The sequence below is a fragment of the Oryzias latipes genome, chromosome 3, assembly GCF_053564925.1.
Source record: "Oryzias latipes strain Hd-rR chromosome 3, Olatipes_Hd-rR_3.1".
Lineage (NCBI taxonomy): Eukaryota > Metazoa > Chordata > Actinopteri > Beloniformes > Adrianichthyidae > Oryzias > Oryzias latipes.
This window is the reverse complement of record NC_136239.1, coordinates 29,323,772-29,350,230: the sequence shown is the minus strand read 5'-3', so window position 1 is coordinate 29,350,230 and position 26,459 is coordinate 29,323,772. Positions and strand designations below refer to the sequence as shown.

The 26,459-nt window shown below is 40.2% G+C and overlaps 1 protein-coding gene across 2 annotated transcripts; it reads right to left on the bottom strand.

Moving 5' to 3' along the window:
• Positions 1–150: 150 nt before the first annotated feature.
• greb1 (growth regulating estrogen receptor binding 1) lies at positions 151–26,459 on the bottom strand. 2 transcript variants are annotated; one of them, XM_011492600.4, is made up of 35 exons: positions 26,322–26,459; positions 21,172–21,323; positions 20,946–21,053; positions 20,163–20,339; positions 19,800–19,982; positions 17,256–17,351; positions 15,743–15,865; positions 14,128–14,289; positions 13,872–13,994; positions 12,534–12,719; positions 11,729–11,865; positions 11,356–11,626; positions 11,153–11,281; positions 9,780–9,968; positions 9,470–9,667; positions 9,143–9,326; positions 8,833–9,016; positions 8,611–8,747; positions 8,167–8,518; positions 7,944–8,059; positions 7,627–7,838; positions 7,311–7,516; positions 6,979–7,211; positions 6,692–6,848; positions 6,277–6,379; positions 6,011–6,166; positions 5,747–5,883; positions 5,503–5,664; positions 4,777–4,981; positions 4,338–4,497; positions 4,061–4,179; positions 3,251–3,483; positions 1,932–2,132; positions 1,714–1,852; positions 151–976 (listed from the first exon to the last, which is right to left on the bottom strand). In XM_011492600.4, the coding sequence occupies exons 2-35, from the start codon at positions 21,314–21,316 to the stop codon at positions 813–815; spliced, it is 5,787 nt and encodes a 1,928-aa protein (XP_011490902.1). In that variant the 5' UTR covers positions 21,317–21,323; positions 26,322–26,459; the 3' UTR covers positions 151–812. The 2 variants fall into 2 exon arrangements, with proteins under 2 accessions (XP_011490902.1, XP_020555377.1); XM_020699718.3 differs by having other exon boundaries at positions 6,979–7,208.

Genomic DNA, 26,459 nt, shown 5'->3' with positions numbered 1-26,459 from the left:
TTAAACGGCAACAACAAGATATATTACAGTGTTCTTTAAATCCATCTGCTTGTGCTTGTAAATCTATAAACAAAATGTAGGGCATGGTAAACATTCAAGGCTATTACACTGTCACTTAAAGGGGCATTCACAAACACACTCAGGCAACAATTGAAACAACTGTACATTTATAAAATCTGCAGTATCAAAAACTGTACAAAGGAAAAGGCTGTCAGAATACAGACGGTTCATGTTTCTAGCACAGTTACAAAGATCATAACAACTTTTTCCCAGCCAGATTGTGAATAAGTACTTTTCTTTACATTAAACAAATAAGAAAAAAAATATACATTTGACATTTTGGTAAAAACTTACTGGACAATGAAAAGAACTTCTATAAAAAGTTGCCAGAAATTTTACACAAACTGCAAAGACATGAGCACTGGCGTGCAGTAAGAAACTCTAAAAAGGTAAAATAATGATCCAAGCTAGTCTCCGAAATGTATCCACTCTTTCTCTAGTTTGTAATCTGATGTTGAATCAGAGCAAATTATGATTGGCCTTGATGTACTTCAGAAAAGAACTAATGAAGGTTGCAAGAAAGGAAGATCAACAGAGTCTCTGCTTTATCTGCTGCCATCATGAAGCAGTAAATGAAAGACTAAAATTAATTAGTCTTTCATTTACACAAGATTATTGTCTTCAACATCAATGCATACAGAAATAAACATCTGTGCTTTGTCCACATGTGATATGGTAAAGTATTTTAGTGCATTCCTTCTCTTTGGTGATATGAAACTCTGAGCTACTCTGAGTTTGAATGCCTGTTGCGGTCAGATGTGTTTGCCAGTCAGAAAGAAGAGCGGTCGGTCCTCTTTGGCGTTGGCGGTTTGGAATTCATCGCTGAGCCTGAACCTCCACTCCTCCTCCAGCTCTAGCCTGCCCACCGTCTGCCTCAGCGAGCTCCGGTCTGCACTGATGACACACAGGGTGGCACCTGTAGGAGATTTGAGGGTGGGGGGCAGACACTTTTTTCATGACGTAAAAATAAGGAAAACAAGTTGAAGACGTTCAAAACATGGATCTGGGCTTTAACATGTTAGTGTGAGTTTATTTGAACATCTTTCTAAATGGCTTTTATTTATTATTGTTTTATTTAAACCTTTAAAAAGGCTGATAACGGTTTTGTGTGCAAATATAATCTTGACTTCTTAGTCAAAGTTAGACATTTTATCTAATAATTCAATAGTTTTTACTAAGGTTATAACTTTGGAATTCTTTACTAATTAGTAAGAATCCAATAGTCTAATAATGTAGCTGTTACTCTGCAGGACTGTGATTCAATCATGTAGGAATATTATTAATCATAATAAAAATAAATCATATCAAGTCTGTCTTCTTTCTCATTCGGCTTTTCCCATCAGGGGTCGCCTCAGCGAAACAACCTCTCTTTTTGAGGACGAGTCGCATGGTTAACTTGGCAATGTTTTACACCGGATGCCGTTCCTGACGCAACCCTCTCAATTTAACCGGGCTTGGGACCGGCACAGAAGCAGAGAAGGGAATAGGGAGCAGCCCGGATTTGAACCCTGGTTTCACGGACGGAAGGCGCCACAAACCAGCACGAGCTAAATTGGCTCCATATCAAGTCTGTGATCATCTTGATTTAACTTTATTTAAGAGCACAATTTCACACATATTCTTTCCTGATGTGTTTACGGTTTTCTGCTTTACCTTTGAGGAAGGTGAACTTCTTGAGGAAGCCAGATGTCACAAACGCATCGGCAAAACAGAGAAGCAGTCCACTAAACAGCAACCCTGTGGTGCTGATGTTGACAGAGTGAGGTCTGGAACTCATAAAACACACCGTTACCTGCAGGAGGGAAGCAGTCTGTTACGCTAGCACAGGTAGAGGGGGTTTGACCTGGCAGGTTAGGTGTGAGAGTCCGTACCTCAGGACCCAGGTTGAGGTAGCAGTCTACAGACAGAACTGGGTTTGCGTAGTTCTTGATGCTGAGCGGAAACAACTTCTGGCTTGTGTGCTGGAGGTACTTTTCCAAAAGGAGCTGCGCCGGTGTGGCCAAGAAAAGATGCTTGCTGTCTGGGGCACAGATATACTGTGAAGGTCCCACTGAGGTGGGAACATCTGTCATCTGGAGGAAATTCAGGTGAGAGAAAAACCTGATCAGATAATTTTCTTCTAAAAACTGACGTCAAAACAGTTTGAAAACCAGCGAAGAAGAAAACAGAGAAATCAAGCTGCTTGTTTTGTGATTCAACTGTTGAAAATAAAGTATTTCCATAGAAAATATCATAACAAGAATAAAATCGTGTGACTATCACTTTTTTTTTGTTCTGTTGGCCTCTGCTTATCAAAGAAAAACTATGAAGATGTGGCTGGAGTGTTTATGTACCAGATTGACTTTTCCCTCTATGACTCCTTTGTACAACCCTATATTAATAAATGGACAGGAAAAATCTAAATATATTGACTGTATCTGTTTAAGGGGCTCACCCAAGTTTCTTCTAACACTGCGCTCTCACCGAGCTGGGAAGTCTTTGTAAACGCGCGCATATATGCACTTTGGGCTTTCGTGTTCAAAACTCTCACACTCATGCGTCGCTACTCAAGTTTTTAAGTTCATTTGGCATAAAATGCGCAGCAACTGAATACGCACTGAAAGTTAAACCCGTTGAACTTTGACCAATCAGGGACTCAGCTTTTGTAGTTTCCTTTTTAATTCATGGAAGTGCAAACCGTTTGAAGATTGATCATGGAGAAGAAATTAATCATTTTGTTTTGTACCCAGCCAGAATTATATGAAACCAAGTCTTTCATATATCAGAATAAAGCTGTGAAAGGAAAAGTCTGGAGCAAGGTTCATGACATTTGCACCACTTAAACATTATATGTGACTTTAACTCTTGTCAGTCCATGCCAAAGGTGTTCTTTTTGTAAGTAAACTGTGGTTTTTAGTCTACCGGTACGTCCTGTTAATGTTTCGTGCCGGAGACACTGCATTAGTTTTATTAACAAAATTGCCAATCCTGAAAAAACTACTGAATGTTTTGGTACTACATAAGGAGGTGCAACAAGATGTATTGCTTACAGGAAAAAGAAAATCATTATTTACCTTTATTATTATCTTAACATATTCAAAATCACTTGTTTCCTTTTGTCTCTTTTTATAAGTAACTCATTCAATTCCTTTTTTATTCAAATGTTATTTTTTATGTGACAGCTGCTGTTAAATGTTTTCTCCATTTGTACCTTGGTCTTTATGATAAAGGTTTTGTATCCTCCTATAGTGATCTGCTTCTTCATGACGCTGAAGTTGTTGAATCTGCAGACAATGAGGCCAGCACTGTGCAGCCTCAGGGTGAAGTCTACGTCATGGCAAGTGAAGCGGTTCTGGTCATACTGGACGTTCTGACTCCGGTCAACATTGAGGAGAAGGAAATCATAAAGGTGACCCCTAAAGAAGGGCTCCCATCTTTTACTCCCTAGTTCAAAAGTAAAAAAAAAAAGAGATTGCAACCTTAGATTAGTACAAGAAGGTTTTAAAAATAATAACCCCTTTAACACCGGAGCTTAGGCTTCGGTGTTTACATTCTTTTGATTATTGTTCACAGTAATGAAGTAATTTATGCAAATAACCAATCAATCAGCTGATTCTGTTGGGGGAAAAAAACGTATTTGCGCCATTATGCAACACTTCACGTTAGTAATGTGTCGCTGTGCAAAACCGATACGAAAAGCTGCTTTTCTCCGCGTCAGAATGAGCGGTCTCACATTGATCATGTAACCAGTTGAAGATTTATGGTATGTCAAAGAGTGTCTACATTTAGGTGTCCCCTGCGACATCTCCGGTGTTAGAGGGTTAAACAATACTTCAGAATCATTCGGAAATCCATGTTTGGGAGGATAAAAATGTGTCTATAAAAAGCTAATAGCTGCCAGTCGTTTAACTGGTCTGTTTGTGTTTTAGGTAGAAATGTCTTAAATTAAGTTTTGTTCGAAGGTTAAGAAAGTACTTTCATTTGTAAGTGTTCTTCTGTCTTTAATGTTCTGGGTTCTGACCTTTAAGCCCACGGCTACTCCACTTCCTGATGCCACACAGGCTGTATTGGGCCAGTTCCGGACAGGCCTCCATGTGTTGAAGGACCTGCTTCAATGAAACTGCATGCTCCACTGGTCCACTAAAAACAGCAAGGTTAAAAAGTATAAAGTACTATACAAATAAAGCTAACATCTTCAACTGTGACATCTGTAACATCTTCAACTCTAAAGTTTACAGTGATAGAACAATAGACTTGATAAAAATATTGTCATTCAAGCACCTAACTACATCAAATACCTCCGTGCATCGAGGTCCACTGCATTCCACATCACGCAGGAGTCATCTGCAAGGATGATGAAGGGCCACACATCTGCTGGACTTCCTCCCTCCAAACGCCGAGTGCGCTCCAGTTCCAGGTTGTGATACGAGAGCTCTTTAATCAGGAAATGAGCAGCACCTGCAGGGACAACAAAAGCTGGTTATTAAGCTGATCTTTCACATCTGGAAAGTTATGTTTAATTTATGGATGTGTCCACACTGTGGGGGAAAGGTACAAAAATCTTACATTAATATAAACACACATTAATATAAATCAAATTTATAAGCAATCTTTATAAGCATAGTGTTAACCAGCTACGAGAATTCAAAATTTAACTCAACAAAAAAGACAACAAAAAAAGAAAATTGTGAATTAAAACCAGTAGAGGGAATGCATCATAGGTGTTCCCACAAATACCGATTCCAGCTCCGTTGAAGATGGTGGGCAGGACCAGCATAATGTGGTTGGGCCAGTACTTCTTGTAGACGGCCATTTCATACTCCTTCACCACCAGAATGTGCAGATGTGAGGCTCCGTCCATGGCGTGATACAAGTTGAAGAGACCATGTTCATGGCGGCCTGTGGTCGGGGTAAAGATTGGAGTCTTAATGCAGTCTGGATTCTGTAAACAAACAAAAAAAAGCAAATTCTGAAAACATTCCTTAAGCATGTTAATTTAAAGTAATCAAAGTAAAACCAAATTCCACTTCTATTTTTTTAACAATGTAAGGAAAATAAAAGGAAAAGGCTCTGTGGTATATGTATCATCAGAACATTTCTACAAAGTTTGATTTAGTTACAAAAAGTACCGGTAGTTTGTAGCTTTACAAACAGTGCCACCTAATGGACAAATCAAGAATTACACTAATATCATAAAAACGTACAATAGTCGTAGCTGAAAGCTTTAAAATAAACTCACATCCTAATATTTTACCATTATTTAGTTGTTCTCGGTGGATTCAGTTAAATAAACTGGTATACAGCATACTAAGAGCAGCACAAATTATTCATAAATGGTGGCAACTAATGAAAATTCTACATTATTCAGGAGACCAGGCTCTATGGCAGTTAGTTATGTACAGATTTACACAAGATTTAAACCTCTGAGGCAGAGATTCTGTGTTTCAGTGTGGAAGAACAGACCTGTTCAGAAGCCAGAGGTAGCCTCATGCTCTCCAGCTGGCCTCCCTGTTGGCTGAAACTGAAGTAGTGCTCTTTGGATTTTGGAATGATGAAATACAGTTGGATGTCTTCTCCCAGCAGCAGATGGGTGAATGTGAAAGCATGCAGTGTAGACTCATAAATCTGAAGGTTGTTAACAGAAAAATGTCATTTATTTACATTGAAAAACAGCTTACTTCTTCAAACCAAACTCTGTTATCCTTACCTGATATCTGGGGTTGAAGCCTAAGTATTGATGACACTGTTCACAGTGATGGTAAGTGTTGTAGGCTGCATACTTGGACAACTTAATTCTGGATGTCCGCCTGCGTAGGTAAACATCTTCCTGTCGCAAAGGATTTCCTTCACAACAAGTGTTTTAGATTGCATCAATACATGGCCAAGGGAAGATCAACCCATATAAAGTTATGAAAAGGCAGCAAACAAAATATTTGTGGTAATGCATTAGTATCCCTGCCTCAGAGCTTACTTTCAGCAACCGGTTTATATCCAGGGCAATATATGGAACTGATGTCGTCATATTTAGCATCATGGATGATGTAGTCAAACGGCATTCTCTTCATTATGTCCATTTTGGGCCAAGGAGCATTAGGTGGGTGAAACTGCACACACTCAGCCTGGACACCTTGATTTACAAAGACAAGTGTGTTTCATATGAGTTTACAGAAACAAGAAAACCCTTTATAAGCAGAATAAATAACATGAAAGTTTGTTTTGTATAGCAAAGATACTGACTGTTATTGATGTCTTCTTCATCATAAATATCCACCTCCATAAGCCGGATCAGCATTCGAGACAGAATCCCCAGGAAGTGCAAGTATGCTCCTGTCTTACCCACCTGACCATGGACAAAAACAAGAAGACATGCATTGGCATTAAGTTCAAGAAAGGGACATCGTTGGTAGTGACAAGATCTACAATAAGGGATGACATACAAATCCATACCTTTAAAAAAAAAAAAAAAAAGAGTACATATCACTCAAGATGACACAAAGAAAAATGTATTTAATGCATACATACATGTCATACAGAGAATGACAAATAACAAAAGCACACAAAACTATGGGTAATTTTTCGAATATAAAAATGTGATTGGGGTAAAAATAAAATAATAATGGCAAAAAAGTAAAAAAAGTTAAGTTAGGGGTACCTGAGGGGGTCCACTGAGCAGAAGTCTGCGAGGGTGAAAGTTGTCGCTCCTTCCTTCAGTTCGGTTGCTGCTGTCCATATGGTTGGATTGAGGGACTGTCCACTGACGATAATAGAGTGACTGCTCTGTACAGGTCATCATTTTACTCAGCAAAGGTCTGCACACCAAAGAAAATCGCTTTTCCAGTCAGTATACCAACAGCGTAAAGGCTGGTAAAGATTATATCAACAATATGTATAAACCACTCTTCTATATTTGTGTAATGAAATTATAGACGCATGGTTTACCTAAAGCTGCTTGCCCATGCAACATAGATGTGAGGCAAGAATGAGGTGCAGCGTGGAAGCCCACTGCTGTCACTGACTGTGATAATGTCATAGAGGGCACGAGGCAGGAGCACAGAGGGCGGGCGACCCACTCCTCGGGCCCATGAGCAGTTCTGATGGGGAGAGGAGGCCCGCGGGGATGAAGAGTCTGACGATGTGGATTTAGGAGGCATTTGATGGGAAACAGGTGCCTGCTGGGAGGGGGGACAGATGTTAGCCTGGACTATGGCTTGGGATAACACTTGAATTTGACTTTGGGACTGTGAGTGCATCTGAGAGGTGTAATCTTGAACCTGAGCTTGGTTTTGAGGTGCTGTCGGAGCATACGGGAAGGACTGAGATGAGGGCTGGGGCTGAGCCTGTGCTTTTGAGAGAAACGGAAGAGTGTCAAACGCCCCCTTCTGGACATTTGGAGAGGTGGTGCTTTGTGCAGGGACACACTCAGCTGCACTCTTTTGGCAGGAAAGGACTGGCTGGGTGGACTGCAGCAGAGTTTCTCCTGAACAGACAGGAAACCATTTTTTTTAAAATGTCATTTTAGTTTGTGCAATTGTTTAGAAACAAAATTTAGCTAAAATGTACGTAATTGTATTGCTACTGTTATCTGACCATTCTCCTGCGCCTCCTCCTCCTCGTTGTCAGTGCTGCTGAGTTTTTCCGGTTCCGGATCACTTTCAATCACATCACTTCCTGGTCCAGGTTTGTGTGGAGGTCGAGACTCTGCCTTCACCAGATAGGCTGCCAGTCCCAGTTCCTGCTCAAGAGTGGTGCGGTGAAGGTAGGAGCAGCTGATCACTCGGAGGTCACAGTACTTCAGAGACCTGTGTCAAACAGTTGCAAATATTCTCAGTTTAAACTGATTTCCTGTAAAAACGCCAAAGAATTGCTTTTTTATTGTGAAAATCTGCTGAGTTCTGAGTGGGCACCTGGGCAGGGATTCACCCAGAGGCTCGGCTCCTGAAAGAATCAAGATGCAGGGAAGAGCCTCCAACTCTAAGTAGGTATGAGGAACCCAGTCACAGTCCTGGTCCTTTAACCATGTCTGAGGAGCAAAAGCATGCAAAAATACACATTTCTAACTGTAGGAGGTGCTTCAGGTAGCGCAATATTAAGATAAGAGACGTTTTCATAAATCTCGTTGTTTCTCACCTTAATCTGGTTGGTAAAATGTTGTCTGATGGTCAGAGTCTGACTGGGATTCCCCAGAATAATTTCGAAACAATTCTCCAGATCGAGCTGCTTTCTCACCCTGCAGAGCCGCCGGTGGGCCCACTCTGCCAGCGCTAAGGAGGGGATCCGCAGCAGGACCATGTGACCGTGATGGGAGGGGCACTGCTGTGCGGCGGTGAGCAGGGCTTGCACGATTTCCATCGTTTCCACAGAGGTGTGTTTGTGGAGATTGTGAGAGCTGCTGATTCTGCCAGAAAGGGCCACCAAAGCCATACAGTAGTGCTGGATCAAAACCATGGTGCGAATCACAGCACTGTGCAGCTTAGGAAACCTAAAAATCATAGGGAAATAAAGATTGCACAAGTTGCCTTAAATGTCTTTTTAACTTGAAAGACTATCAGGGAAACTGCGAGGTAACTTCACCTTTCTTCCAGGGCTGAGGACATGCTCTCAAAGGAGGAATCATAACGCAGCAGAGGCAAGCAGCCACCCGAGCGAGTCGTTTCTAAAAGCTCCGACACCCCAAAATAGCGTGTCCTTTCATGATACAGGTCCACGTCCTGCACACACAACCCCATAGCCAGACAACTTCATAGCAAAGAATTCTACTGTATCTCTTATATATTTAAGTTGAGTTTTACTTACATTACTGAAAGCAGGAGGCCAGTGGATCTCATTGTATGGGCTAACACGGGTGCACTGAGTCTGCAGAGCAAACGGGAATGAAGTGACGTGGAGAATCAGGATGTTGGCCGCATCTTTCACCTGTTGAGAATTTAGCAGCAGATCCACGAGACCCAAACCACTGTCTGGGCTGCTGCAAGATGAGCTGAAGAGGTGAAGAGAAAGAGATCAAATGAACACTCCTGTTTTCCTGCTTTTATTTAACGCCAGACTAAAAGAATAACTTAAAAAGACAAAACCTTTGGCCTTAGTTTTATTTTAAAATACAAACCTGCTAATATCCCAGTGAGCGTGGTCATGAACCAGGATATAGAGCGTGTATGGGTTTCTATGTGCTTCCTGGGTGAGGTTGTCAATCCGTGCTTGAGCCTTTCTATCCATCTTCACTACATATTGCTCTGGCTCAAGCTTAGACATACATTCTTGATCAGAACTTACAAGGTCCTGGAGGACACCTGAAAAACCCAAAGGGAGATTTCTTTTCATTCATGACAATCACAACAAAACAAAAACTGCTTAACTGTTGTGGGTTCAAATATCTGGGCAAAGGTAATTAATGAATGCACCCTTCAGATTTAAAATATTGAAGATTACTGACCAGAGTTCCTGAGATGGAAAACAGTTTGCTGAAATGTGACCTCTGAGGGCGGTACTAGGATGAGGAAGCTGATCCTGTCAAACGAACCAAGGTCCAGGTTCTGTGTGCTGGAGTCTGCGATGGCGCAAACGTGAGACAGGAGCTTTCTGGCCACTGCTAGCTGGATGGGACGAACCTCACGCCATTCTGCAGAGTATTCTACACACAAACACATGAATTCAAGATCAAACATACCCTCACCAGAAAAGCAAATAAACACAAAGATGTTTATGCATTATATTCTGAAGCATGTAGGGGACAGAGTTGCTACCTGAACAAGAGTGTTTGCTCTCTTTAGGGCTGACTTCATCTTTTGAAGATTGGGTTTGAGAATCCTTTGAATTAGGTTCTTTTTTCGGGCTAGACATGTTCTCCTCAGGACACTCCTGGTTTCTGGAAAGGGGCAACGCTTCATTGCTATTTGCAGGGTTGCTCTCCAAAAGTTTATCTATGTCACCATCTGACAAATAAAAAAAACATTAACAAATTATCCCCACATATGATTAAACTCTCTGATGGGACAAAAGGATTGACAGATACACTTGTTATGTTTGGTAAAAATCTTCTTTTTTGAAACGTGAAGCCTTGGATGACCGGTGAAATGTTTCAAGAAAGAAGATTTTAGGTCCAGATGCCATGACCGAACTTCAAGACATTTCCTACATAAAAGAGAACCTTTTTTAATATTTGTTCAATAAAAGAAAAATAAATGTACGTTAGAGCAAATTATTGTGAATTACAAAAAAACTTTATCTGCTGAAAGTAAATAAGTAATCCATTTCTCTTCACAAAGTTGAAATTTCTTTTTGTAAAACACCTTTAAACTCCCCGACAACACTCACAAATAGAATCCCGACAGAATTTTTTTTTTTAGATTGAATAATACATTCAAAATTCACAATTTCCATTGTATATTTCTGCTTTACTCAAATCCAACATATTGGTGTTTTATTCAGCTAGTATAGGTGAATCGCAGCTTTTGCATGTCAGCTCAAAATGTTTTTGTTCACTAGATTTTTCCTTTTGCTGAAATCCTTTTTCCATCCACTACATTTGATTATAAACATAAAGTCAAAAACTCTAAACTAAACCAAGAAATAAATATAATAATATACAAGTATGACATTTCTGATTTTTTTTAATGTTTTTAATTTTATTACTTTTGAATAACTTTGACTTCCATACTCCAATATCACATAAACCACTGACTTTATATTAGCGCCTCAAATAATCTAATATATATAGTTCTTTAAATAAGTCAATAACAACACAATCCCATACTTTTTAGCTATACTTTTTACTAAGACATATTGGCAGCAAGAATTTGTTTTGTGTATCTTGATGGAGTTTGAACTGCTGCTACAGTTTCATCTCTTTACTTCAAGTTCACACTGAAGTGTTCCATGACTTTGTTTTGTTTAAGTTTACGAAATTGGTCTGCAAGAACTTCAGTGCTCTTTAACTAATGAGAATTTTGTTGCAGCCTCACCTGTCTGTGGCCAACATTGATAATAGTTTCCAGAGTTTACAATATTCCTCAACATTAATATAAACTATGTTGTTACTTTCATTTAAGTGAATTCTCACAAATAAAACACTCTTTAATCAGTCAATAAACAACTCTAATCTAAGCAGAGCACAGACCTGATCCAAGAGACTTGCAGAAGTGGATGAGTTCTTCTGCAACGCCTGAAGACAACTGCAGGTTGATTTCTTTGAGCCCCTCACTGGGAGAGAACATGCTCTCTGATAAGGCACGGCACTGGTGCTTACCTGCAGCAGAGATAGACACACTCAGCAAAATCTTCACTGCTTAGTTCCAACTGTATTCATGAAAAAGACCCAACCTGTGACCACCACGCATGACTGTGTTTCATGCCCTGGTGTAGTGACAAGGATGACCACATAGTTGGTGTTTTGAAGCTTTCCTTCAATCAATCTGCTGAATGTCTGATCGAGTCCTTGAGCCAAAGACCTGACGTCCTCCCCCAGCACCACCACACCCTCCCCACTAGAAGATGCAGCAAGCTGGGCCAGCCAGGGAAGCTGACTAGGGGTTAATGTTTGTTGGCTCTGCAGAGAGATCTGTTGCAGGTGGCCAGGCAAAGAAACAGGAGTCTGGAGGAAATCAAATGGCAGAATTTGGTCACTCAGTTAGTTTATATTCTTATTGGTGATGGAAATCATCAGTGACACTCTGTGTTTGTTCCCATGCCTGACCTCAAGAGTATAGTGTCTTCCTTGGACAGCTGGTGCCTGAGGCTGCTGGAACTGCCTGATTTCACTTAAGTGGGACTCCCTCCATGACCTCATGAATATCTGCTCCAGGTCCTCAACCAAGGGCACCTGCTCAGGGCCTGGCAAGAAAAAAATTGTGACCATAAAGTTGACTGATTGTTATTTTCATTTAGCCAATATTAAGAAAAGAAAAAAAACAGCTAAATATGTTTTTTAGTTAAGAAACAAGTTCCAGAGACCGTGGACCTTTCTATTTTTTAACAGCACAGTAAAGAGATGGATGATGGGAAATGGTAGAAAGTCTTACTCTGTGTCAACAGTCATGCCCACAACTCAGAGGTAAATTTTCTAATGGGCTACTGCTGCTCTGCAGAAAAATTGTTCTAAAAAACATTTTTTTTATTTATTTTTTGCTAAAAACAGAATAATCATAATTAAAAGACCACTGGGAACGCTTTTACAACAGATGAAAAGATAACCGGAGTGTGACTTTAAACCTTGTGCTGTCCTAGGCACTTTAACATTGGGAGTTGGGTCATCTAGACCCACTAGAGACTAGACAGTGCTCTGAACCTTTTTTCTTCAATGATTTGTGAACCTCACTGGTGTCCATGGATTACATGAAATCTTTCCACCTTTATCCACCTTTCTCATAGTAGGGAGAACACGTCAAAGTAAGGGTGGGGTCATCTAAGATAGCACAAGGGTTAAATACTTTTTTTAATCATGGCCAACCTAAATCATTAATGAAGGACTAGTTCATGCTGAAAAGAGGGTTTACACTGACCGAGCTGAACCAGGTAGTAAATGGTGAGCAGAATCTGCATCTCCGTAGAGAGTGGCTGAATGGGCGAAGGCCCATAGTGCTGGTAGATTCTCGGCAGTGTTTGTGAGCTCATGTAGCAACTGTGGAGCAGAGAACTGACCAAGATGTCTCTCACGTTGCCGGTCAGCTGAGGAAGAGGACCATGTCCTATGCAAAAAAAAAAAAAAAAGCAGAAATTTAATGGAAATAAAACATAAAACATTTGCATGAAAAAATATAATTAGCTTGATTTTTCTTTTCTTTCTTAAGCTGCTCCTGTTTTGCATTTTCTCATGTCCTGCAGAGAACAAGCATGACTTTAGATAAAAGAATCTACCTTATCAATGAAATGTAACACAAATGCTTTGACTGGTGTTTTGATGGGAGGGAGGCTAGTTGAATAAATGCTACAAATGCAAACAACAACAAAAGTTGTTCAGAATCAGATGGTGGGAAAATGAATGTCTGAGGGCACTGAAATAAGATGGCAGGGGTCACGGGAATGGCAGAATCCCAAAAGCATGCTTTAAGGAGGAAAAAACAGGAAACAGAAATAAAAGCAAATACACATGTCCACCTACCAGATATTTTGATTGAGAAAGAGGCTCATGGAAGAAAATAAAGACCAAAACTCTAAAAAGCATTAGTTAGACCATCTCTCAGAGTTATTTGACTCTCTTATAGGTATAAATATATCTTCAAAGTTTTAGTCATTTGGTTTTAGGGTAGGGGTACTTCAATCACAATTGATGTGTGGGTAGGTTGTGGTCCATCTAAAATAAACAAACATAACAAAACCAAAACAAATGTGTGTGTATATATATATATATATACACACCATTTATTTTAAAAAATTGCCATCAGCCAATCCCATTGAAGTATGTCGCTTGATTGATATGCGGAAAAGCCCACTTTCTCCTAAATTTCAGGAAGGTTTGACCCTTCAGCTCCCAACTCTTCACTGTGGACGCAGCTGCTAATGTGCTTTATTTTTTTCTTGACTGACCCGAGGACAGTCACTCAAAAAGAACACTGTAAGAGAATGCACACAGGTCGTTTCTTTTGTCGGCACACTGTGTGCTGCAGCGCCGCTGGGATGACAAATACAAACACACAGGTCCAATTCAACAAGCTTTTGAAGGAAAAATGACAGAGGAACTTTTTATCATGTCTAAGTTTATCAATTTTAATCAAAAGAGTTTGATTAAGCCTAAAATCTGCTTTTCTTAGGATTTTATAATACATGATTTTATACAATAAATTATAACATTTCTCGTTTTAGGGGGACCTAGGTCCTTTTCCTACAAACAACTGTTTCACCTTTTAATATGACAGGTTGAAGTCTGCAGGTGTGCAGCAGCTGATCAGGAACTGTGACAGACAACTGTAGAGGGGGAAAAATGGCGGCGGACGGCTGTGATGAGCTCTGCAGAGATGGAATCTCTTAAAAAGAGAAAGTGAATAGAAGAACAGTTATTTAAATTGGACAAACAACACAGAACATAAATAATATATACATCAATCTAGTATACTCTGTTGCTCTAATTAATATTAATTGTTTAGTTAAATATTGTACCTGATCTGTTGCCATTGGTGACGACAGAAGACACTGATAAGGTGGATAAAGACAATGATGCTGGTGGAGACTTCACAGTGCTTTCCTGCAGACTGTTGGCGGATAGGTCAGGGGACCATCCTTTGTGTCTCTTTTTGGGAGGTCCAGCATTTGTATGGGTAGCTTAATAAAAAGATAAAAGATTTTAAAACCAGTTTCAGATTATCTTTTTGTTGATTTTTATTTTCTAATTTTCAGTGGTTTAGTTTTATGTGTCAATTTAGAATATTTTTCAAATGAAAGGGTTTTCTATGAAGCTCGGAATGGAAGGTCTTCTTGAGAATAGCTAACGATTTAACAACTAGACTCGAAAATGTTTAAGGAAGGACTTCTGGTAATTCAGCAAAAACAAAGAGTTGTATTTTAGTCGTGCTTTTATCTGTCTTTCCCTCTCAAGTATCTGCTGAAATGCAGCTCGAATTCACACACATGAAAGGTTGACCTGTTCAAAGGGCAATTAAAAAACAACAGGGACAGGAAGGAAGCTTCCCTCACAGAGAGAAACCGCGAAATAAAAAAAGGACAAGACAGCGAGGGAATTTTACAACCTCGTTTATAGAGGAGGCAGACTGAGGAGGTTTGGGGAGAAGGGAAGAAAAAAAGAAAGGTAGGGTTTTAGTGCCTCAAGTGTTGGCAAATAAAAGCAGGGAAAAACAAAGAGTAACCCCCAACACATACACAGCACAGTTTCTCTCTTTCTCACACACACCAACACAAAAACCCACAACTACAGTCCCTAATGATTTGATCTTCCCAAAAAGAGGTGTGAAGATACCAAAGGAAGGGGTTTATTAAAAAACTGCAACCTGATAATATTCACACACACCGTCTAAATGGAAAAAAGAGAATACTTTGCAGCACAAAAAACAAGTGAAAGACTTTATAAAATCTAAACTAAAAGTTGCAAATATTCTCTGTTGCAATTGCTTTGTTTCTTTAAGGAATATTTACAGTTAAGTTGCTGTTGAAATTTGAATTTGTTCCACCTTAAAAGTATAAGAAGAAACCTTTCTGTCTTGATGATGAATAAATGGGAAACTTTTATTTTAGAATCACAATAAGACCATTTGACAAAATTCAAACCTTATTAAATAAATGTATATCTCTGCGTCTTACTGCAGACACTCCATTTTGAATTTGTGGCTTAAAGGGTCATAGTGCTGAGGGATCAGTTTTTGTCTGGAATGGAGATCGATGACGATTAAAAAGCAGGAGAACAGACAACAACTAAACTTAAACTTACAAAGCAAAACATTAAAGGCAATTTATGACAAAGTTGAACCTGAATATGTCATTGAAAAGGGCCAAAAATGGCCTTAAACATACTTAGGGTCAATTAACTCAACGCAAACATTTACATAATTTTTTCAACAATTTTCATAGTTTTGCTATAACAAAACTGTGAATCTTATAGAAGAACATGCTTGTTAAAAGGCTAAACCTGCTTTATTATGTACAATGTTTTAAAGCCTCTAAAACAGTTAAACTCACAGCAGGTAAAATTAGTTCAGGACTAAAATAATAACTGCCCGTCTGTCAGACAACATGCCCATTATAAAAGTGAATAGCTTGGTACCTGGAGCAGAGGACCTCCCGGGCTGGTTTAAAGACGACTGAGCAGAGGAGGGAGCACTGTGGTTGCCGTTGATCAGTGTGTGAGCCAGATCTGTTGTTTGTTGGTCCACATGAGGTCCTGCCACTTACAAATTGAAACAATTCATACCAATTAGAAGCATTAAAATCTGTAAATATTCTGTTAACAGTGTGGTTATGTTTATATGATCTGCTCTGTCTAATTGCCTCAAAAAGGGACTTTGCTGTGTAAAAAAATCTGCTTATTTTCAAACTCAAAGCTGAAGTGTGTTTCAGAACAACCACTTTTTTTTTAAAACCACACTTCAGCAGAAAATGCGGTAAAATGTCTCTGGCAGCATTCACACTGCAGGCTGAAACGTCCCAATTCCTATTTCTTTTGCCCCTATGCGACCTGTATCTGATCTTTTCATGACAGTCTGAACAACACAGATCCGATCTTTTCAAATGTAACCCAGGCCACTTGGGTATGTGGTCCTGAATCCGATCCGTATCTGATCTTTTGAAATGCGACCTCCGTCTGAACGGCCAGACCACATGTATCCGACCCATACGTCATTGAGACGCTACAAACGTCATCATTCTACGTTGAAGTAGGCGGGAAAGAGAACATAAACATCAACCATGGCGGACGATGCTGCTGAGACCAGTCAGTGGAAGAGAAGCAAGGTCCCCGATTGGATTAAAATTTGGGGTGACAGCTGTATTCAGGCCAAACTCAAGGGCTCTTATTGCAACCGGGCGGTTTTTAAAAAAAATTCCAGCGAAATGGCCGAGTGTGGTGTTGAACCTTTCCAGAAATGACTTTTTTTTCCCCTTTCCGACCGTGGTCAGAAGTGCGGGGGACCGAAGGCGGATCCTCCTTTGTGGTTCACTTCCCCCTTCGACCCTCAGATTCTCCAGAGCGGGTTAATAAAGAGTCAATAGCAGTTTTTCTGGGGGGAGCCTTCTTTTATTATCGTTCTCCTTCCTCCGTAACACACAACATGAATGCACTGCCCCTCTCACTACCCTTCAGAGAGGAGAGAGCACGTGCAGCGCAGTAATCCCTACAGCGCTATACGCGCTCTCTCCTCTCTCTTACACACACACGCGCTTGTCCCCAGCACATACACATCCCCATTTCAAAACAGTGCGTACAGATGATCCTGGCTCCAATGCCTTCTTAAAATCAGAAGATTGTAATTGTGCTGGCTCCTTTGGGAAAACATTAAATACAGCAAAAAGAGCTCTGCTGTTGACAACACTGTAGTTGACATCCATTGTTAATGTTAGCTACTTCCGCAAACAACGAGTGACGTTGTTCACCGTTGAGTGCTCTTCTGCACATGCGGGTCACTTCTGGGTCATTTCACGGTAACACAGGAGATCACAAAAGTTCACATTTAATTGGAAATGTGAACGGCCTTGCAAAAAAATCAGATTTTTTCTAAATAATTGGAGTTGAGCATTAAGCCCTGCAGTGTGAACATAGCCTCTGTTAAATGTCCCGTTACCTGCTGTTCGGTAAGTTAGCGCCATGTTTGGTGGCTGTTCATGGGATGTTAGGGTGCTTTCTGAGTGAGTGGGCCTTATCGGTCTTATTCGGCCATCTGAAACAAAAACAAATCTGTCAAACTTCAATATGCAAACACAGTGACCCCTCTGCAATTTTGTGCTTTAAGGTTGTTTTTTATATGTGGGGCTTGAAGCTTTGGTCCTCACGAATCCTATGAGAGTCTGTTACTGACTTCTAAAACACAGCTCCTAGTAAAAGCTAAAATTATAAGTATTATTAACATGATTGTTATTAATGAGAAATATGCTTAGGAAAGCTTGAAGAAAAAACGTGAAGGTACTGAAAACGAAATAAGTGGTATGAAAGGCGTTTAAGACTGACAGCATTTATCATGCTGAAATCATGATGGTCACTTTTTTTGTTATTTTTTGACTTTGAGCATTTCCGAATCTGAAAGAAAAAAAAATATGGTTCGATTTTAGTGTTCTTTTTAATAATTGAAAAAAGATCTTTGTCTACAAACAGAAGGTTAAAGTAGGTGAATAATCAGATAACTGGTGTAAAATAATAAGACTGCAGGGTCTTAACAGGAGGTATTCTTACAAACAATTAAATTGTTTCTTACTGTTCTAATCTTTCTAGTCACTGTGCTACTTTTTCCTTTTTCCTATATGTATGTCAACCAGTGCTGTATGCGATGGAGATGTCAATTTCCATGCGGGAACCTCCCAAATGGATAAATAAAGTTGTCTATCTATCTATCTATCTATCTATCTATCTATCTATCTATCTATCTATCTAGACTGACTTTTACCTATTCTAAAGATCCTGGGAAACAGTTGTAAAATTTGAAAATACATTTTTGTGTTCCTTGCTTTAGAGCAGGAACAGATCAAAGATCAGGAACGACAGAATTAGCGTAAGCGGCACATCAGACGGCTGGGTAGCTCGGTTGTGAAAGGCTACCGCGCAGGAAACCAGGGTTCGATTCCCGGAGGGAAGACCCTTAACGCTACTGCCTCCAGAGCGCAGTTCGGCTGCAGCTCACCGCTCCCCCAGCGGATGGGTCAAATGCAGAGAACAAATTTCCCATTGTGGGATAATTACAGTATAATAAAATAAAAAATCATTGGCATGGCCGACACATGGCCACCCCAGGGCAACCCCACTAGCCGCTATAAACTGTGGTAACATCAGTTAGGCATTTCATCCCAAATGCACAGCCTACAGTTGCCAAGTCGCTCTTATCATCTAAACCGCAGCCCCCACCCCACCCCCGCCCATGCGTGCGCAGACATCTGTAGCTATAGACGAGCAGCTGGATGCAGAACACGAATAAGACGGTGAGGGTGATCTTCCTTCGGGGTTCACTTCTGCCTTCGAACCCTCAGAGGCTCCAGAGCGGGTTAAACAAAAGAACCAGTCTCAGTTCTTCAAGAGGAACTTTTATTATTTTTTCCTTAACTCGAAAACACCGACAGACCACGCTTGTATGCTCCACACACTCACACGCGCTCTCCCCCCTCCCTTCCTGCATTGCACAAGCACCGGTTTCAGCACACACACACACATCCCAAAACACTACATTTCTTTTCACACCTGTTAAATATTTTCTGTGGTGTCTTTTAACAATCTGTTTACTATACTTTAGATAACCTGATCCATATTGTGCCCAAATACAATTGCATTGATGTGTAATGACATTTTATGAGTAGTTAAAAAGAGGATGTCCCCCGTCAGATGCACCTCGCATTTCATGGCACTATTTCAGGACTGGTGTGTTGTGTTACTGCAGCATTTTGATGTGTTTTTGACCTGTTTCCACAGAGTTACCTAAAGTCATTAGTTGATGCTTGTGTATGTCAATTTTAAGAGAATGGAGAAAAGTCTACATATATTCTTATTTTAAGAAGAAAAGTACAGCAGAAGGAGCGAAAGAGATAGGAGAGCAACAAAGGAGTAGTGAGAAGGAGGAAGATGAGACAGAGCAGCATGATCCGCAGCCAGCATTAATGACAGAAGATAATGAGGAAGACACACATGAGACGGCATCAGACGAGGGACAGTCTGCATCGTTGGTCAGAGACGCAAGGGAGAACTCAGCAAAAGGCCCTCGACCTGTTCTTGGACCAACAGGTGAAGTTAAAATGATTTTGCCCTTATAATAAAACTGTTTCATGTTTATTAGTCTGAATAGAAATGTCTACAGATATAATTAATAATTACCATGGAAGGGCATTATTATTATTTCACAACAACTGATTTGACTTTTTGTTCATTATAGATATCTCCCAGTCAAGAGCTGAACACCCCAAGCAGACACACCTAAGCATGAAATATAAACACAATAAATCAAAATATATCAGTAGGCATTGAACTTTCTGTTAGTTTTCTAAAAGCTGTTTTATTACATTTAGTAGAATGAATTTTAAAATTATAGCTCATGGTTTTTGTGTGCTACCCCAAGATTTAAAGTTGCCCCCTCCCGGCCACCCTCATGACAAATTTCTGGAGGCGCCACTGCGCCACATCCATCTCTTACCGTTTACTCTCCAGCAGATGGGAGCTCCTTTAACCAGGATGCCTTGCTTGTTTCTGTACAGGTGGTACTTCAGGTGTTTCTGTTTCTTCGGCTGCGTGCTGAGTTTCAGGTTAATGTGGTTGGAGAACTCAGTGAAATAGCGGAAACCTTTCTCTCCACACCCCATACAGTTTCCAGAAAAGCCTGTCAGAGTTTTGGGGAAATGAATGATCACAGGAAATATCAGCATGACCCGAGGTACAAATTCCTGTATCAACGGCAAAAATATATTTGCTTAAGTAAAAAGAAAACACATACAATCATTTTTCTTTCAGACTTGAAAGTTGATATTTGACTTATTAATCCAAAGCTCAGCAGACTCACCAAGCAGGGCGTTGCGACCCCGTTCGTCTGGCAGAAAGCGGTGATCCACTGCGCACACCAGCAGGTTGTCCGGGAGGGAGGGGGACTTTACCCCAACTAACATGAAGCCAGCGGGAACATCCAAGGTGTCCGACGCCAGCGAGGACAAACGCAGGTCTTTGCCAGCCTGACAAAAGCCTGCAAGGAGAACACGATGCTTCTTTACCAGAACCCTTTAACCACCAGAGATGCTGCTGGTGACACCTAAATAACACTCGTTTTACCTACCGTACCTTTTTGACTATTAATGCCAGGGGTGTCAGAATAAAAGCCTCAAGGGCCGGTTCAAACATGTTTGCCAACCAACAAGCCAATGAAGCTCCTTATTGGCTAAACACACTTGATCAGGGTAATCAGCAGCAGAAAAGGCGGGATTTCCGGAAAACCCTTTGTTGTGGAGTTTGACAGCCCTGATTTACGCAATCAATGTGAATCGGCTGATACCAACGTGGAGAAACCTGCTTTTCCCATCGGCTTTGCACTGATGTGAAGCACATTAATAACGTAAAGTGCTCTGTAATCACTAAAAGCCTCCGCAACAGAATCAGCAAATTTATGCTGATTGCGTAAGAACTTTACTATTGTAAAGTGTTTCATACCAGTGCAGGTCTGCTTTACTCTGCTTCAGAATCCGCTGGAATTAACAGAATTGCATGAAGGCTTGAAGAGCTACAGTAGTAAATAGTGTCAATACTGAAGCTAAAACTCCTGTGTTAAAGAGTTACTGTGCGTTAGCATACAGACCATCTGCGGTACAGCAGCCCTCGGGGGGTGGTTTCATCTGGTAGGGTATTGGTGGACTGTTTGACTCTGAGCCATCTTCGTCGTCTTCATCATCGTTTTCTGCTCGGCCTGCAAAAAAAATTTAAAAGAATATTTGCATGTTGGTAAGTGATCCTAAAATCCTAAATTAAACTAACGTTTGGAATCCAAACCGGAGAGGAATCCACGAGTTTGATTTTGCTCTCACCAAATGACTGCTCCGTCTCGAGGTACAGCTGCGAGAAGACAGGCCGAGGCACCAAGGTGTTCGACCTCAGAGAGGCCTCAATGGAGTTATGGAGGACCTCCTCGAAGCGAGCGCTTCGCAGCTGGCCTGCATAGGAGTTCCCCATCAGCGTCCTGCAAACAGAGCGGCACAAGATTTCACATCTCAAAGAAGGTTGTTTTTCTGTAGCATAAACTCTCCTGTGTGATTCACCGAAGTTTTTATTCAGTTTAAGAAAGAAGCAGAACAACTATGTTGATGCTCCTTTTAAAAAAAGGATATGGAAGGAAAAACAGATACATTTTTAATTAACCTCGTATTTAGATACACCGAAACTCAAAATCCTCTGACACTTAGCGAAAAAACATTCTCAGAATTTTTTGACACACTTACTGACAAAAACCTGAGCACAGCAAGTAATAGGCAGAAAAAGAATATGAAAAAATTCAGCTGTGCATTAACTCAAATACGTCCAAACAGGCTCAACCTGTGGTTACTGGTGCATGGCGTCTATCCCAAGTGCTTCATATAAAATCAGCTGCACTGACACAGTCAGGACATCCTGACCTAGACACCACTCCCCCTCTCTGTTTTTTAACTTTCCACCACGGTGGATCTCTCTAGATTCAGTTTCCTGGTTCCTTTGGGTGTTGACAGAGACTCATGTTTTTAAAAACTGGATAAATAACAAAAACAACAACAACAACAACAATAATAATAATTCTATTAATAATAATACAGCCAGTAAAGTTGGAAAATAAACAAACTGCTTTAGTAGAAACTGACATTTTAAGTCTAAACTCCTTTCTGTTTTGCACAGCCTGCAGCAGAAAACAAAGAACTAAAGGATCATTGGCAAAAAATTTCAAGATAAATTGATTTAAAAGGCTATTAAGGCATTGGATGGTCAGTGAGATCAAATAATTGATTTTACTGCAGTTGAGTAACAACACAAACTTGATTAAATTCCAGTAATACTAATGTTTTAATGCATGAACGGCTCATCTGTTGTAATAATAACTTCAGATGAATATCATATTATGACTGGTGAACTCTTTATGAGCACACAAAGATGACCAAACTAAGGATGGAGAAAGTACAGACAGTATTTTCTGAGCAGAAAAAGCAGCTTCTCGGGTCTCTAGTGTGTCTTAAGCGCAGCACACATGAGTCACATGCCACGCAGCTGCTGTGAACGCAGCATTTTAACACTGTCTCAATGACAGGGAAAGACTACCGGTATGTTAAATGTTTTAAAACTGATGTGCTTTAAAGCAGGTTTATTTTAGGAATGTTTTTTCCTAATCTAAACTCTGAATCCAGAAGAAGCTTAAAAACAATTCACAAGGTAGCCTAAATGTTGAGGTAAACTTGGACAAACAAACTGCAAGCTCTGTTTTTATTAAAATAAAGAAGCTACTTTTTATTTTAATTATTTTAATATATTAATTAAAGCTCCTTTAGTTTTGGAGTATCATTTTACCCTAGACAAATGGAATCTATTACTATGATTCACGCATTTTTACTTCAATAGCGATTATGGATTTATTAATTTCCTGTTGTTTGGAACGAACACAAACCCAGTAAAGCAGCTCCAGGTGTTAGCCTGGGATTTTTAGTCCCATATGACGGCATGAGTGCAGCGTGTGTGTGGGATGGGATTATCCTCACATTCCCCTCCTAAATTCACAAGCACATGGACAAAGATCTCATCCGCTGCACCCGGCTCCCGCACTTTCATATGCAAAGGTGCAGCTCCGATTTTTAGGGCTTTGCACCACTTCGCAGAGACGTGCAGAAAAAAAGAAAACACCCCCAGTGCCTTAAAGTTTAGAGGAAGTAATCCTGCCCCCCCCCCCCCCCCCCCCTTTTTTTACAACCATGGAGAGACAACACTGGAAGGGACAGGCAAAAGATAAGAGATCAGTAGAGAGGTGTTTCTCAATTCTTATTTGATGTTAACAAAAACTCAAATACTTTTACTAAATAGACCATCGGTGCAAGTCTGGAAAAATGTCTGCAAAGCATCCAGGAGAATAAAAACACTAAAGCACATTTTCTGGTTACAGATTCACCATAAAAAGCATAAATCTAATTGGAAGAAAATGTGGTTTCAAGTCAAAATTCCTAAAGAGCCCAATCTCAAAATTATTTTTGTTCCAGCTCAGTTAAGTCAATTAAAAAGACAACAATGTATAAAGCAGGACTAACAGACGAAAGTTAAACTTTCTGGGAGCTTTGTAGATTTTTTTTTCTCCCCCCACCGAATCCCCTTTTCTCTCTCCTTAACGTGGAAGTGGGAGATCCTTTCATCCCCCCTTCCTCTTCTTCCCCTTTTCTGCTGTCTTTCACCCTAGGGATTGAGACACTATTGTGGTGTTTTATGACCCCTTGAACCCATTCCCTTCACCCTCTAACACACATACGACCTCACACACAAGCATGCTGTTAGGATCTGTGAAAAGTCTGAGGGCCGCTGCAAATCACAAGGATTCATTGCTAAACCTAAAAATGTCCAAGTCAAGTCGAGTTTTTAAGCATAAAGAGTTACATCAATTGTATTTAACTAATGGAAAAGGCTAATTGGACAATATTTAACTAAAGTAGAGACTAAGTAGCTGTAGCATTTTGAGATAAAAATGTGAAATTAATGCATAATGAGGTAAATTCACAACATTAATTTGGCAAAGAAAAAACAAAAAAGAAACAATCTTCTCTGTTTTTACTTTATGCATTACCTCACTTTCTATTCAAAAACCCATAAATCCGTGTTGCATGGTTGCACACATAAATTATCTCAGCTTTTTTTTTTAAGGGCATGGGTGAATTAGTTTTGAAGGATGTCTCATGACAGCAAGGTCAAAGGTGAGCACAGATAATGTTTAAGTAAGACTTTGATGTCACCCACACTTGTCATATGCTGTCGCACGCACACACACAGGCACCCACACACGCTCTCCCGTGGTCTCTCGCCCAGCAGACACAAAAGACTTGTCTTCAGGGGGGGTGAAAGGTCAGCATGGGAGAGGTCAGATAAGAACCTCTGGCTTCTTCACTGTTAGTCAGACCCACATACCAGCCACACAAAAACACATGCAGCATCCACACCGCTCCCTCTTTAGGTTTAGTCTGACGCTTTGGATCCAACTGGAAGGAATCTGTGCAGATTTGTGAATTTGTCACCACTGTGGTGTTCAAAATCTCACTCCAATCATCATTTGATCTGTTGTACAACAGTTCCCAGTGGTCCTTTAATTATGATTATGCCATTTTTAGGCAAAAAAAAAAAGACGTGTCGATTTCTAGGACATACTTTCTGCAGAGCGGCAGTACTTTATAAGAAATTTCCCTCTGAGTTGTGGGTTGGACCGTTGATGTGGAGTGAACCTGCACTTATTTCTTATCATTCATTTCGTAACCCCAACCTAACAATAGCGGAGCAACAAAATAGTGAACAAAATCAGAACTGTCCAGCAGTAGAGTTTTGAGACAGATGCCAGCTCAGACCAGGAAAACCAAGATGTACATGGGTCTAGTCGTCGATAGGCGGATACTTCAGAATGGAGGGGAGCAGGGAGTTTGAGGCAGATTTTATGTATCTACAAGCTTTTTCAAACAGCACTTCTTCATGTTTCTAATTCACCGCGATTTGAATAAAGAAATACTCCGATATGCAATTTTAAGGTTAATCCCCCCCCCCCCCAAGTGTTTCCTGGTTTCCCTCACTAGTTGAGATCGGTGTTAGCAGATACATTCTAGAGTCACGGATTCAGCAACTATGTGTTTATGTCTGCGTGTGAGAATAGGATAAGATAAAAAAGCTGAGGAATGTCAAGCGCTGTCAGCTGCAGCAAAAAAAATGAAACTAAAACCTACTAAAGCTAAACGATTGAGCATAGAGATGTCAATCACAGAGAGGAACAAGTGGAGCCTCAGATGTGAGTGTAATTGATCAGTCGCCCTCAACAAATGCTTCTATTCATAGTTTGCTAAGCAGACACAGGATCGATGACCAACCAGCCAACTAGTCAGGAAACCCATCACCAAGCCATTCAGTAATTCACACATTGGCCTGACACTCAGCTCTACAACAGACATAAATATTTTTAACAAAGTACCATTTTTACAGTTCTTTTTGCTGGAATCTTCCAATGCAGAAAGCAGCAAAGCTCCGCCGGCTGGAAATGAGGTGGAATCAGAACAACAGTGTGTCCTCCACAGGTCACTCACTGTCTGAGAGTGAGTACTGAACAGCGTCTGTCCTCAGCTCTCGGCATGTTCCACATCTGCTTTGCTTGTCGCTCTGACAGCGCCCTTGCCAAGTTTTTGTTTTCTTCCCCCTCATTATCTGGCAAAAAACTCTTCAGGCACTTCTTGTGTTGTCTACATGCTCAAATAAGCTACCATCAGAAACACCCTTATAAGCATTTCTATTTCTATGGTTTCTGTCTTAGAAAAAATGACATGTGTGCTACTATGCAAAATATTTGATTGTTTTGCAATCAAAACATATTTTTAAAATGGGCACAAACATTTTTTAAGCAAAAGAAACACTAGAAAGCACTTTTAAGTATAATAATGCTTCTTAGAAGCACTCAAGAATAAAACACTCTGATTACCATAAGGCATTTCTTGGAACTAATAGTGAAAGTTAACTGTTAGAGTTTTTATTAATTTAATTTTATTTGTTTATTTATATCGTGCTTTTTTTAACCTAAAACTCACAAAATAAACAATTTAGGCTCACTTGCGTTATAAAATCACTAAAAAAAAAGAACAAATTTTAATCTGCTTTAAAATGGCAATAAAAACATGCAATTATACTATACACACAAACAAATGAAGCCTAAATATTTTTTCCAGATGGTAGAGAAATTGTATTCAGAGAAAAACTAAACTTGTTTTCAATTTTTCCTCTTTCAAACAGACGTTATAAAATCTCATTTCTAATCAGTAAGGATTTCTATACCTGTTTGCTGAGATTATTCTACAGAACTGGCAGCGTGACGCGAGTTTGCATAACGTCTTAAAGTAATTACGTGTTTTACCTGCAAAACTATAACTGTTAAAAATCAAAGAAAGAAAATAACAACAACATGTGCGCTCTTTCTTTCTCTCTTTTTTCTACTCACTTCTACGGTCCGGCGGAGAAGTCGACAAAGGAAACTTGAGGAAAAGCTGCCGAGCTCATCCAGTGACTGTCACCATGTCTCCAGCGCCAGATCTACGCTGGGACAGCATCACCTCTGATCCTCGCCAGGGTCGCCCCC